Raw genomic sequence first — 15,957 nt, forward strand, 5'->3', positions numbered from 1 at the left:
TTTTGTTCATTTTGGCGATTAATTATTTAAAATATGTTTTATATTATTTTTTATTTATATGCTTATTTGGTTTCTCGTCCAGCTACTTGGATTTTTTTTTTTAAATTTTATTTCTTCATCCAATATATATAATAATCATATATTTTTATTTTTTTTTTCTAATGTTTTTATATGTATGATCTTTCTTTTTGTTTTTAATTTTACTTAGAGACTATAACCCATCTTGTTAAGTATATTATTTTGTTATCTTAAATGATAGTAATAGTAATCATAATAATTGTTTTTTTTTTAATTTATTTTTATTCATAGTTTATGTATATATATATGTATCTTTTTTTTTTTTTTATTTTTATTTTTTATTTGTTTATACGCCTAAATGGCCTGCTATATAAAACTATGCTATGCAATTTGTCTCTATAACGCCCGATAAGAATTTACTCTCGCTCAAGCGAATGGTAATTTTTTAAAATTTATTTATTTTTTTTATTTAAAACTATATGTTACCCCGCTATCGCTAAAACGCACTTCCCTGACGGTCAATTTTTCGTGACAATTAAATGTCACTTTAAAAAAAATCCAAAAGAAAAAAAAGAAAAATAAATTTCTATTAATTAATCTTGTTAAATTTTCAGTGTGCATATTTTAATATGTTACATAATAAAATTTATCAAAAGAGAAAAATAAAAAATTGTTTTTCAATTTTAACATTAACAATTTTATTTTTTTAAATATTTTTTTATTTTTTCTCAATGAAAAATATAACTAAATTAACTTCGATGTGTAATTATCTAGTGATTAATATCAATTTAAAAATATAAAATAAAATTAAAAAAATGTGCGAGTCGTCGAAAGCAAAAGAAAAAATAAATTAAAAACAAAAAAATTTATCTAAAATTATGATTAATTTTTATTAATATATAATAATTATTATTTTAACTATTTTTAATAATTATATTAATTGTTATGTAATTTATAATCGAGTATGAGGAGGAAGAACGAATCGATTTAATGCGAATTTGCTTTTACAATCGTTTCACCCGAATAAATTATGTGAAATGAAAAATTTTTAATAATAAAAAATAATATATTCTATTTGACAATATTAATTCCTCGTGGCTCCGTTTGATTATTTATTTATATATATTACAGTTACCTGTATTTGTAAGTTAATTGTGTTAGTAAAGACAGTACAAGATTTTCAAATTTCTACCGAGTTTTTTATTTCTTAAAGAGTCTCATTATTCATCGATTTTAAATTTTTATATATTGTTATATTATTTATACCACTATTATTATTATTTAATCTTTTTTATTTTGTTTAAATTTCATTTACACGCTGATAAATTAATTGCAAAAAACATACCCTGTATCCAAAAAAAAAAAAAATTAAAATATAAAATTAATTCATGGAAATGTTGTTCCATTTCGAAATGGCTTTCGAAATTTTGTTTAAAAAATTTACGTGTGACATTAAATTCCAATTTAATTTCACGTCAAATTGGCATATTTTTTTTTTAATCGCGGTGCAGCCAATTGAGAAAGGTCGGAGTATTTTTATTATTTTTTTTTTTTCTATTTAAATGTATTTTTTACATGTATTCCTGTATCATCCATTATCTATCTCGCCCTTTTTTTTTTTCAAATGTAAAACTTTATTTTTTATGTCTGTATGTATAAATTTATTTAAATTTTTTTTTGTAATTTATATATACTCTCATCGATTTATCGATAAAAAAAAAAAAAAGAAAATTTCTATACTCGTTAATATGTGTCATTGTCTATTTGTGTAATTGTGTATTATTTTTTTTTTAAGTGCTAATTCGTACCCCCTCCCAAAACTCTTGCAATATTTGTTTGTATTTTTTGTTTAAATATTTTTTTTTTAATTTCACTTTTATCATCACACATTGTGTAAAAATAAATTCAAAGCTTGATTTTTTTTTTCTTCTTTTTATTAGATTAATTATTAATTAATTAATTTGTTTTTAGTTTTTTTTTTTTTGTTTATTTTTCCCGGACTTATAACTCTAGTTTCTTAATAATTCATGTTTAATTATTATTTTTTTTTTTCATTTTAATATTTTCTTATATAGATATTGTTTTGTATACGATATTCGAATTGGTTGTAGCAAAAAATTAATGTCATTAATGGCTGTTTTAATGGATTGATTTATTTAAAATTTAATATTTCGCACTGTAAATTTTAATCAGACTGGATTACGTATTTCGGTTTTAATGTGTTAATTTTAATCCACTAAAATTTATAAATTACATTATATTATTTTCTTTATTATTTTATATTCAAATACTTTATTATTATTATTATCATTATTATTATTTTAATATTATTGTTTTAGTTTTTTTTATTTTTAATAAAAAGCTTATATCGTAGTGATATTATCATTTGACGATCGCCTCCAGGCAATTACTATGCATTATTTTTTTTTAAATTTATATATTTTTTTTTATTTTATAATTTAGTTACTTTTTATTTTGATAGACCAAAAATTGCAGTGATTAAATCATCACTATTAACAAACTAAAAGAAAATTTGGGCAAAAAAATTCGACAAACCTAAAGAGAAGAAAAAAAAAAACAAACAAACTAGAACGATTTTATTTAAATATGATTTTTGATAAATTTTTTATTAATTAAATATACTACATTATTTAAAAGCCCGGAATAATTTTTTTTTTTTTTACAAACGCATCTGGCAAATGTGTGCGCATGTATGTACAATTTTATTTTCCATCAGTTTAAATTATTTTTTAACAAAATTAATCCTTTTTCTTTTGTTTTTCCATTTCAATTTTCAATTTTATCATTGATTGTTTATAATAATAATAATAACAATAATAATAATAAATAATAATATTATATAATTGTGTGTAATGACGTGATGATATTAGTATATTGTTTTAAAATTTATTTATTTTGTATTTCAGAGTATACAGGCGAAATTTGAAGGAAATTTTTATGAAATTTAATTGAATAATATATTATTTATGTAAGGACGCGTTTTGAAAATTTGTTTAATACAGTACTCGAAAAATAAGGTTAATATTTATTCTCGAATACCTTGATTACAAATACGCGAGATTATTAATTAATCTCACTATTTCCAAAATTAATTTATTGAAGAATACAAATCTGCTTTCGACGATTTTATTTAAATTCTATACTTTTTTTTTTTTTTTTATATTTTAATTTCATTTTTACGTATTAAATAATGATTAATTATTTAAATGTTAATCATTATTAATTGTTATCAGTATTATCAGTATTATTGTTAATTAATTAATATTATTCAAATTATTATTTATATATATATCATTTTTGTTTTATTTTCGTTATTTATAAATTATTCATTATGCTAGTTAAAATAATATATCAATTCGTAACTTGTCTGCATTTAAAAGCGTCTGAAGTATCGAATTTTTTTTATTTATTAATTTTTTTTTTTACTTAATAATTGTCTCTGGTTATTTTTATTTTTATTCTCTCTTTGGCTTGACATTTTAAGAAAAAAAAGTATTGAACCGTCAACAATAACATTTTATAAACGGTTTTCAACAAGATGATTATTTGTTTTATCATTTTTTTACAAATAATTTTGATGATTATTAAAAAATAATTATTTAAATAAACATTTCAATGTCATTTACTTTTACAAACGTTTTCTCATGAATTTTGCTTTATTTTTTCAATTAAATATTCACAAAATTTGCATCTTGTTACTCCACATAATTAGTCTTTTTTTTTTTTTTTCATTTCATTTCTTTAACTTTAAATTGTTTTAATAATTTATATGTGTGTGTAGTTTTTTTTTTTTGCATTATTCCCGCATTTAAAAACAATTATCAATAATTTTACTATGATTCTAAAAATTTTTCTATTTTTAATTTTCAATTAACATATTTAATTACAACTATTTTTATTATTAATATTATTATTAGATAATTAGTATGATTAGTTGGTACTTTGGTTGATTATTTTTTCAATAATAAATAAGATAAATTGTTTTAAAATTTGCGTTCAAAAAAGCCACCTTCCAAAGCCAGAAATTAATTCGATCGAATATATATTTTAAATGCAACACATCTGGTCGTGTCATGCATTTAATTTGCCTCATTTATTCATTATTATAATTTTATTATTTATTTGTTTATATTTCTTCCTTTTTATAATTTTTTTTAAAACTTGTACGGCATGTGCAAATCGAGAAAAAATCCAAAGCTTTTTCAACCAAAAGTATGATTAATTAATTCGATATTAAGTTGACTAGAATATATAAACTTTTGATCGAAATCACCTGAGATTAATTACGTCGAAATTTACATTTTGATGACAATTTGATTAAGGACGATTTATTATTATTATTATTATTATAAATATTTCTAATATTAGTATTACAATTATTATTTAATTATTTTTACAAAGAAAAATTAAACATTCGATCGCATCTTTGATTCTTTCATTTTATCTTTTTTTTTTCATCTTTTTTTTTCATTTATTCATGTTTTTTCTTTTTACATTTTCACAGCCTGGCTGACAATTATCAGCTGACTCGACCAGGTATCATTAAAATTTTAATTATAATTTATTTTAAATATTTTTTTTGTTTAATTAATTTATTTAATTATGTTTATCTTCGATCAAAATAATCTCTGACCATTTCAATCAATAAAAATTAAATTTAACTTATCCAACATTATTTATTCTAGCATGATTTTAATAATGACTCGCCTGTTTAAATGACTAGACTCTTATCATCACTGTCTTCATTGAAATTAAAATAAAAAAAACCATTTTCTATAAAAAAAAAAAAACAAATATTACAATTAAATTGTCTCAATTAAATAATAAATATTTTTTTCAATATTCATTTTCCAATGAATTTCAGCCATTTGATAACAAAGAGAGAAAAAGAGAGAGAAAAAGAGAGATAATAAAGAGACGATCTTTCAGGACGCAATGCCAATTTTAAAAATTATTTAGTTTCATTTAATTTTAATAATTATTCAAATTTTATATTTTTGAATTTTGTTTTTTTTATTTTTACTATCGTGGTATATAAAACCTACTACCTCGATTTTATATATATATTTATTTTGACCTTATAATTTATGTATTTAATAATATATTTATTTTGTTATTTATAATATTTATATGTTAATGTATATATTGTACAGAAGGATACATCCAACTTTTGAATATATATTATTTTCAATTCTATGAATATGTGTATTTTGTTTGTGTCAAGTTATAATATGTATTATATATTTATTCCACTGGCAATATATATCTCTATAATTCTTTCTCTTCATTTTTGTGCGATTTTAATTGTAAAAATGACAATATATATCAATTATTACCAAGTCAATGAAATTTTTTCTTTAATATCTTTTTTTTTTTCTCAACGAATTCATGAGTTTTAATCAATTCCATAATAATTCATCATTATTTGAATATATAGCCTCATTATTGGCTCGATATTTTTCCTTATCAATGACTCTTTTATGACTATTTTTTTTATTTTGTTTATTATTTAAAAATGTTTGTTTTATTTTTTTTTTAATATTTTTTTTCTTTCTTTGTCATCAATTTGATATTTTTTTTTTTCTTCAACAGACCTCGTTTGGATTTACGATACTCATTCAAGAGATTACTTCCTTGCTCATTTTTCTATTTTACATCATTCTAATTTTTTTTATTTTTTTTTTTTGTTTTTTTTTTTATAATCGTATTTTTAGTATTTTTTTTTTTTTTTGGTTTTTAATTATTTTTTTTGTTTTTTAAATTTTAGGTTTTTTTTTATTTTTTAATCTCTAAAGAATTAACTAACTAGTAGACTAGGTTGTTTGGGTGAAGAGCGTTGTTGCGATAATTCATGCTTTTCACACCTGATCGACGTATATCCAACGGGTTTGCATTGTCATTTGACACTGTCTGGAAAATAAGATTTAAAAAATTATTATAAATTACACACCTTCGTATAATAATTACAAGAAAAAAATTATTCTGAATAAAAAATAAATTAATTGCAAAATTGGATTTTTTATTTTTTTTTTTTTCAAGATAATTAGTTGATAATTTATAATTTATTTATTCAGGATATTTTAAGCTTGATAATTAGTCGAAATAATTATTGAATTAATAGTGAAAATATATTTACTCTACAGCTGTAGGGTGCAACCCGATCAGAATATCTAGGCTAGGACGTGGGTTAGTATGGTTTACTTGAATCCTTGGGCCTCTTCAGTTGAACTTTTAATCGTTTCATTCCTATTTGAAAACCATTCATCGACTGGATTGCTGCTTGCGCACTTGCCTGATTATCGAATGACACAAAACCTGAAAAAAAAATAATAAATTTATTAAATTAATATATTCAAATTTTTAAATGAGTATTGTCAATAGATCAATTTTCAATATATTTCATTATTTCCCTTACAATATGATTTTTATTTTTAAAAATTTCTTTCATTCATTTGTAAAATAAAAAAGTTTTAATGAACACCATTATCTGGATTCACTGAAGCTAAGAGAAAAGAGACCAAGCCCATAACGAGACGACTTTTTCGGCAAAGTTATTTTATTATTATGATTTTTTTTTACAAAGCCAATTTCATTTTTCACTGCTATTACCAACGTAATAATTTTTTTTTTCTTATTTAATTTTTTATGCTTCTTTTTTTACTAAAAATAATGATAACAAGTTTGATACGACCCTTCAACCTTTTACAAACGAGAGCCTACTATTTTTCCATAAAAAATTCCAAAAAAAAAAGTGGAAAACTTTTTTTATATGCCCATGATATTTTATATTTTAAAATCCCAATAAAAATATAAACTAAAAAATAAAAAATAAAGTAAAAATTAATTGTCAATTTTATAATTTAAATTTAATTATCTTTGAATTAATTAGATTTATTAGAGGATCATATAAAATATTTTCTAAAAAATCTTCAAAAGAATAAATATATATTTATTGCATAGCAAAGGCGATGATGCATAAGATACATGGATTCTGAGGATCAATAGATTCAGTGTATATATTTGTAAAATAGCCGAGGGTTAGTGTAACCCTAGGCAGAGAGAGAGAGAGAGAGAAATAGACAAGAGAGATCCAGAGAATCGAGGGAGAGAAACAGAGTCACGTATATCAGTATCAACGTACAAAGGATATCAGCTCCAATAGACATTTCACGTGTCTCTCCCATCACCATTTTCATTCTCCACATCCCTCTGAATTCAAACTAAATATATGTATACAATGAGGGTGTGTGATTCAAGGCTTCAGGGTAGGCGTTCATGGAAACGACACTATGATCCAAAAGCTTCCATCAGTTTGAGCTTTTTTTTGTTATATATATATTTTTTTGTCCCTGATATATATATAAATTTTTTTATATATATCCATCTGACATTTTAGTTTGCTGAAGGGGAACAAGCAAGACCTTCGGGTATTTCAGGCTGAATGACCGGAGATAGTGCAACGAGTCGAGGCACTCGTTGGACAGATAAAATCGACCTACCAAAAACAGTATTTATATGCCCCAGTATATCCACAGGGGCTTGCACAACCCCTTTCAATAAAATTGAAAACCAATAGATGTTATTTTTCCTTTTTTTTTTTCTACCTTGGTAAAATTATCTTTCTTTTTTTTTTAAAACATTTTATTATTGGATTTTTGTGATATAATTAGTTGGTAAATTATTGTACTACTTGCAAATTTATAAAATAATAATTTCTAATAATTAACTTACCAAAACATTTGCTTTGATTTGTTGCTCGATCAATGAAGACCTTTGAAGATATAACAGTACCAAATGGAATGAACATTTGCATCAATTCAGAATCACCAAATTCTTGAGGCAGATGATAGATGAACAGGTTACAGCCTTCAGGTCCTGAGATAGAGCATCCTACCATGTAAATCAGAGCACACACTAAACATCTAAATTTGAAGCAATAATACTCAAGTCATTTTAACTAATTTTACTTTTTTTTTTATTTAACCGATTAAAGTGATTTTTAATTTACATTGATGCGTTTTCTTTTTTTTTTATTTTTAATTGTATCAAGAGTTGAATGAGAAAATAAATAAAAAAAAAAATAAACCGTCTGTACCAAGTTTTTAAAGTTCTTTTAGATTTAAAATTGAAATAATTTAAATTGAAGATTAAAGAAATGTTTGAGTAAATTTTTTTTTATTTTTTATGATAAATTGAATGATGAATGAGTGGAAATAATGAAGTGAAATTTATGCAATAAATAAAAAATAATATCAAAGTTATTTAATATAATTAAATATATCGATAATTTTTTTTTATAAATTTTATTTAAATAAATATGAATTTAATAATAATTGATAAAAAATTAATAAATAAAATTTCTCATAAATTTAATTCTCGTACAGTCGGATTTTATTTATTTTTAAATACTTAATAAAAAAATTAAAAATAAATATTTTTCAAGTAATTTCATTTCAAAGTTATTAATGCTTTTTTTTTTCATTTCGACATTGAGTATTTATACTTTCAAATTGTACACACACAAACACGAGAAATACAAGACAAACATGAATATTATAAAAAAAAAAAAATTACTATTATTTAGAAAAATTAATTTATGGAATAGGATTATAATGAAATGATATTGATGAGATGTTGATAGTGATAAATGCTTTGTTTTTTTTTATTCACTAAAATTATTCTAGAATTTCTAAATTATTTATTAGCTAAGGAATAGAAAAAAAAAAAAAAAATTCAACACATGCTAGATCGCAGATGTATATACAATTTTTTCTAACGACATTTGTTTTGATATTTAATCGATAAAATTTAGCTTTAAATATCGAAATAATTTCATATTAAAATTTCACATTTTTTGTGACGTTGTTGATAAATGTTATAATGAAAATTTTGAGTCTGAAATCTCTTAGGAAGAGTATAAAATTTCTCCATGGTTACAAAACCATACAAATTCCCAATACACCAATTTTCCTTAATAGTTTTAATTGACTTTTACAACTATCCTAATCGTTGTTTATAATTTCCAAGTATCAAAACAATATAACGCTAAATTAAAAACAAACTAAATTTAACAAAAGTTAAAATTTGTCCCAGCGGATATTTTATATTTCATTGTCTTTTTAAAACTTATTATATTTATTTAATTAATGAATTTAATTGAATATAAAAATGAATGATTATTAAATTTAATTATTTCATATTAAATTATAATGAAAAATAAAGTTTCAAAATTTAATTGGGTTAAACGAAACAATGAAGATTGTATTTTTATTTTTTGTTTTTTTTTTTTTTGAATTATAACATAAGCCAAGTAAATTATTTTCGAGTTGATTAAATGTTTAATTACATACGCCCATTACATACAGATTTATATAAATCCAGATGTTTTACATGTGCATAATCAATTTGCAAAAATTGCAAGAAGAATAATGCAAGTATGAAGTTACTTTTTTCAAAAAAAAATATAAAACATTTGAAAGGATTATAAATAAGAAAATAATAAACATGGATATGACAAAAGAATACAATTATTTTTAGGAAATACATAAAATGCATAATAACAATTATTGTTGTTGTCATTTACAGATATTAATTCATATTATGTATATAGAAACAATACACAAAATAATCATTATAGTGACTACACATCAAGTGCCAATGAAATATTGAATTTTTTAAATAATTTTTCATGCAAAAATATTATTTTATTTTATAATTAAAATAGCTAACTTGGGGTTTATCACGAATGAAATTATTTCGTTTAAATTAATACTTAAATTATTTGAAAATATAAATTTATAATTATTTTTTTTTGTTCATTTAAATGGCAGTGATTTTTTAGAATTATTTAAATTTTTTAAATTAATTTATGTTCGTCAAAAATGAATTAAAATTAATTATTATTTTTAGCTATTATAGTAATGTGAATTTAATTTAATTAATTTAAAATCACCTAAAGTCATTAAAATAAATTCAAGCTCCTCAACATCCACGTAGAATTAATAAAAATTAAAAAATTATTAAAATTCGTGAAAAACCCTTCGAAAGATTATTAATAATTACAATTTTTTTAAACGAAAATATTTATAGGCATATTGAAGTAACAACAATAATAATATTTAAATGAATAAAATAAACAGCTTGACAAAATAATTAAAACATCATATTAAATCATCCCCAATAAATAATTAATACAAAATAAAAAAAAAAATAATACTTCTTCAGTAACTTTTAAATTAACATCAAATAATGTTTATCTTCAAGTGAATAAAAAATTAAACATGATTAAACTGAATAAATTGAAAAAAATTGAATTAAAAAAAAAAAAAAAAAAATCAATTGATGAATAGTAACAACGTGCGTTGAGGTGGATACATTAAGAATGCGGTATAAACTTTTCATTATCCTGAGATGTAACAACAGTTGCCGTTGGCTTAGGCTACTACCAAAGTAATTAAAACTTTACTTTTATTTGCATTATCTCATTGTAAAGCATCGTATATTGTAATAATGGTGAGTTGTTAATTGCAATTAGTATACCGCCCCCTTTTTTCTAAACCCTTTCCTCATTGCTTTATTCTCATTTTAAAAAAAAATTTCCTCCTATTTTTTTATTATCTCATTTTACATATACTCTTTTCTTTTTCTACTTTTTCCATGTAAAATTGTCCACTTAATTTAATTATGAACCAACATCTCCCGGCATATTTCGAAATTCAATTTATCATCGAACAAATTAATTAACTTTTTCTTTCAAAAATTTATCTTAATTATATTTTTTCATTCTTTTTTTTTTTTTCTATCATCTCGATCAATATCCAGAATTTCGATGTCATTATTATTATATTTTTTTTTCAATCAAGCATTACATTTTGATGGGATTTGTGGAGTAAATCTACTGACAGGATGATTAGGGTCATGAAAAATTACAACTTAAACAATAACACAACAAACAATTAAAATTCATTTATATATTTAAAAATATATAACGTGAATAATTTGACAAATAATGTTTTTTTTTTTCTAATTAGCTGACTTACCTTCTCTTTGGGTTGGTGCAACTGCTGTCATTGGTGGAGGTATGGCCTGAGGAAACTGGCCGTAGACAGCACCATAAGCTGCGACAATAACAACAATATTTATAATGATCAACATTTAAGGAATATTTCATGCAACAACAATCATTTTTTGTTTGTTTTATATATTTATTTTTTAATATAAAAATATTATTTAAAATTGTATCCGAACATGCAAAACAATTTATATTTTAATTATCAAATATTTAATAAAAAAAGCTACAATTAATTTAACATCATATTTAATTGTTGTGATTGTTTAGCTGATAATTTAATCAACTGATAAATTGTTTTTTCAAATTTACGTTTATATATTTATTTTTGTTGTATTTTTTTTTTTTGAATATATTTTCGCGTAGGCAAGGGTATCATCATGCCTCAATGTTATCATTGTCACTCTTGTTTCTGTTAAAGCTTTGACACACGAATTTATCTGCATATATATTATTTATATTTATTTTTTTATTTCAAATACGAGTGACAAGGCTCAACATGTACTCAAATATCGATATCGTTATTTTGCAGTATTTTACTCTTTTTATATATATTCTCATATTTCACATTTACCAAACCTTCAAATTACCGAAAAAAAATAAAACAAATTTCTCTCATTTCTATTGAGGAAAAAAAATGATACTGATATTTGATATTGTTGTAAAATCATTGTCATTTCAAGCATTGAATATAAATGATATTCATATATATTTTAATTTATATATTTTTTTTTTTTTAAATATATTGTTAAAGGTTTTTTTTTAGCAATGTTAATCGATGATATCATTTTATTTTTAATGATTTGTAAGTACTAGAAAATTTTTATATCGCAATTTTTTAAAAACTAAAAAGCACAAGTTTCAAAAATAATAAATAAATTATTTATAAACAATAGTAAACATGAATAATATTTTTTTATAATTTAAAATTTATATTTAAACAAAAAGAAAAATATTTTTCTCGTTTTTTTCTACAAATAATTTTTGAAAATACTTGTTAACTTTATTTGAAAAAAAAAAAAATTAGAAAATTGTACTTGAGCTTTTAATGCAATTTTTAAATGATGATATTATTCAAAATAAAAACTATAATTCCATAAAAAATCAATATGAAAATATAATTACAAATTTATCTTGTTATTTTAAAAAAAATTAATACATTCAATTTTTAGCTTTTTTTTCATTATAGAGAATTATAGCGAATGTGTTTAACCACAGTGAACGAAGAGAATATTCAATAAATGAGAACAGGTAATAATCCGTGTAAATATGAAACGACTATTTAGCCCGAAGCATTACACCAAATTTACGACTGGTTTGGCTGTTTAATACTGAGTGCACATATGTAAATAAATAAATATACATATATAGATTTTAAACATGTAAATATCACGCACTCATGCCTTCAAAATTACATGCGGATGAGTTGAAAAAAAAAAAGCAAATATCCCTTTTTTTTTTTTCAAATCATATTGGCACATAAAAAAATAAAAACAGGATGAAAAAAAAAAAAAGCTTTAAAAATAGGTTGAGGATATAAAATAAGGTTAACGGCCAAGTAAACGTAAAATTCAATTTTTTATATTTTTCACCCAGCCCATAATCCTTTTTCCCCTTGACTCTTCATATCTCTCTGTATATTATTTTTTTTTTATTATTTTTATTTTTCATTTCCTAAAAATATTTAAGCGACCAATAAAAGCCAGTAATTTTCATCGTAATAACCCTTTAATTTTTCATCATCAACTATGAATGTTTTTATTTATTTTACATTATTATTTTTTTTATTTTTAATTTAAAATATCTTAAGCTATAGCTTTGTTTGGTTTTTTGAATTTATTAATATGAATTTTTGACTTACCAACAGCACCAGGATATGCTTGTATTGCTCCAGCAGTATATGCTGCATGCTGGAGGGCAGCACCCTCCCCGTTGGGTAATCCCTGAGGTGCTGGAATCGACAAATGGAGGGCATCTACACTTCAGTAAGCTCAGCTCTTATCAGAAATGAAATAATTATTATGCCCCATTGCGCCAAAAATTGTGACAATCCATATTTCATTGTATTTCATTTTTAAATTATACATTTGCCGCATTTATAAAATATTAAATGAATTAGCTTTATGGAATTTATTTATTTAAAATTTTTTAAAAATTCAATGCACCCTTGGGCAAGTAGATGTGAGTAATTTTTTCACGTGGTTTTTTTTTTTTTTTTTTTGTGATTTTACTTCAAGACTATATGTAATTATTGTCTATATTTTTAAATCATTTTATATTGCAATAATAAAAGCATTACGGATTGGATGATTGGCGCGCAGGGGCGGCACTATGCGCCCGAGTTGATACTCACGTCCTGCAAATGTTTGTGGAATTCCGTTGGTATAAACACCGGGATCAGAACCAGCTGGTTGGCCGTTTGGTGTTTGTGCTGCCATATTGAAATTTGGCATTGTTGGTGATGGTAATGAGGGTATTGCACCATTCACTGGTTGACCGGTACCGGTACCTTAATTTCAAAATTAAATACATATATTAGTATTTTTAAAAAAAATTATATTACAAAATTATTTGTGTTTTTTACTAACAATTTTAATTTGAAAATCATGTCTTTAAATAAAAATTCCATATAAAGTCAAAGCAATTTTAAAATTTCAATTTTAAAAAATTATTTTCACAAAAAAAGCTTGTAGAATTAAAAATAGAAGAATAAAGAAAAAAAAAAATAGATGAGATAAAACCACGTGGTTATAATCATAGTAAAAAATAGAAAAATAGTTATATTTTTTTATTAAATTTAACTCGATATATTTCGAATAAAAAAAAATTGATTTTTCTTATTTTTAAATCTTACTTTCTTATTTATTTAAATTTATAAATTCATCATGTAATTTTAAACACTGGAATCTCGATGATTGTTGATAAATCGCTTTGTGTTATTAAATAATAATAATAAAACCTACCGGAAGTTGGTGAAACAACCGGATTCGGCATACCATTTAAGTGGGGTAGTTGTCCAGCAAGTGCTGCCATTGGATTGATGTACGTTCCTTGCGCCGTCGCTGCCGCCATCAGTGCTGCTTGCTGCTATTTTAAAAAAGTAAATAAAAAATCATCAATTAAAAAATGTATACTAAAAATACACTATCATTATCACCGTGTAATAAAATAAAATAAAATTAAAAAACAACGTGATATAATTTAAAATAATAGTGTAAAAAAGATAAAAAAAAAAAAAAAGGCAAGTAAATATATTAATCATGAAAAATTATCAAACCTGAGCATAAGCACCATAGGGACCAAATTGATTAAATACAAAAGGATTTAAAAGGCTGTTCATATTTCCAGCCATTTGATGCATGCGCCGTAATTGTCTTTCTTTTTCAGTGTCGGCAAACTTAACGACTAGACTCGATGAAGCTCCCTGTAACATAAAAAAATAAAAAAACATTATTATCATCATCATAATAAATAAAAAAATAATAATAATAAATTTTAATTAATAATTTAAAATCATCAAAGCATCGTTAAACAGTTTATTAAACAGTCTATCATTATAATAAATATGAGTTGTTTGTTGTTGATGGTAAATAAATATTTTATGGAACAATGCTTCTCTCCTCAACGACCTGATTTAAATTATCACACACACATATATTTTTATGTTTACAAAGTTTTATTAATCTCTGTAATTAATTATCTATTTTATCTATTTGTGGATTATAATTATAGCTGGAAATTATATTGATTATTAAATATGGTTTTTTATTTAAGTAAAGAAATTATAAAAAATAAATAAGTCAGTTGTTTTATTGTTTGTTTATTTTTTAATGAAATAATTTTTTTTTTGCTTCAATTTTATTCAGGATATTTATAAAAATTGATAAAATTAAATAATCAATATTTGGATATAAAATTATTGATAATATTGTTATTTTATTTGAAAAATAAAATTTCAATTGAATAAAGTAAATTTATTAGTTTGAAAGAAAAAAATGTTTTATCGTTGAAATAAATATCACCTGGATTTTCTCGCAAATAAGATAAACTTTTACCCTTTTTATTTTACAACCCCTTGGGATTTTTGTCTATGAAAAGTGGCGGGAATTGAAAACGACATCTAAAATATAAATGTAACTGGGCAACAGGTGGTCAGTATGTAGCATCAGGCATTTCTATATTTTTTACCTAGCTTTTCTGATTTTTCAATTCTTTAACTGAATATTCACTTCAACACGTGTATATTTTTTATAAATAAATATATTAAATATATTTTTTTTATTTTTCATATCATCAATGCAAATGGCTGATCGTGACTCGAGTTTACAACTCACATTTAACTCGACTCACTTTACATATATTGTTCAAATCTACAGAATAAAATTTTCACGATAAAAACCTTTCTATAAAATGAAAAATAAATTCCATCAAGATTAATAATATTTAAACTTGATAAATTTCAATTTCACTTGTATTAAAAATTAATAGAAAATATTGGACACAAAAAAAGATAAAAAAAAAATAAATTATTATACATCAAAGATATTTATAAAAAAAAAAGATAAAAAAATTATAATCCATATTTATATTGATGTACAATTAATCAATAGTCAATTTTAGATTTCAATGATTACATGTTTGGTTGATTGAGGAAATTATTATGTGGTAGTGTACCTTATTAACACTCGAAGCAACATTTACCTTTGTCACAGCCTCGAGCTTTCCAACAAAGTACATCAAAGGGCCTTACAAAGGATTGATTTTCTTAGGTTCAAAGCATTTGGGACTAGGCTTCTGTGTTTTGACTAGTCTCATCCAACCTATATACATACATTCAACCTATATATATA

General features: G+C 22.5%; 1 protein-coding gene across 41 annotated transcripts in view; it reads right to left on the reverse strand.

The window, feature by feature from the left end:
• Positions 1-420: 420 nt before the first annotated feature.
• The window catches only part of LOC122850136 (CUGBP Elav-like family member 4), a 368,827-nt gene continuing 353,290 nt past the window's right edge, over positions 421-15,957 (reverse strand). For 21 of the 41 annotated variants that reach the window (XM_044149207.1, XM_044149201.1, XM_044149181.1 and 18 more), the window contains 8 exons: positions 14,385-14,531; positions 14,071-14,194; positions 13,461-13,616; positions 12,969-13,082; positions 11,079-11,156; positions 7,771-7,929; positions 6,176-6,354; positions 421-5,949 (listed from right to left, as the gene is read on the reverse strand). In XM_044149207.1, the coding sequence (XP_044005142.1) occupies positions 6,227-6,354; positions 7,771-7,929; positions 11,079-11,156; positions 12,969-13,082; positions 13,461-13,616; positions 14,071-14,194; positions 14,385-14,531 (906 nt within the window). In that variant the 3' untranslated portion in view covers positions 421-5,949; positions 6,176-6,226. The remainder of the gene's footprint in view (positions 5,950-6,175; positions 6,355-7,770; positions 7,930-11,078; positions 11,157-12,968; positions 13,083-13,460; positions 13,617-14,070; positions 14,195-14,384; positions 14,532-15,957) is intronic. The other 20 variants (XM_044149205.1, XM_044149185.1, XM_044149189.1 and 17 more) reach the window with 15 other exon arrangements.

This window comes from Aphidius gifuensis, linkage group LG2 (genome assembly GCF_014905175.1).
Source record: "Aphidius gifuensis isolate YNYX2018 linkage group LG2, ASM1490517v1, whole genome shotgun sequence".
NCBI lineage: Eukaryota > Metazoa > Arthropoda > Insecta > Hymenoptera > Braconidae > Aphidius > Aphidius gifuensis.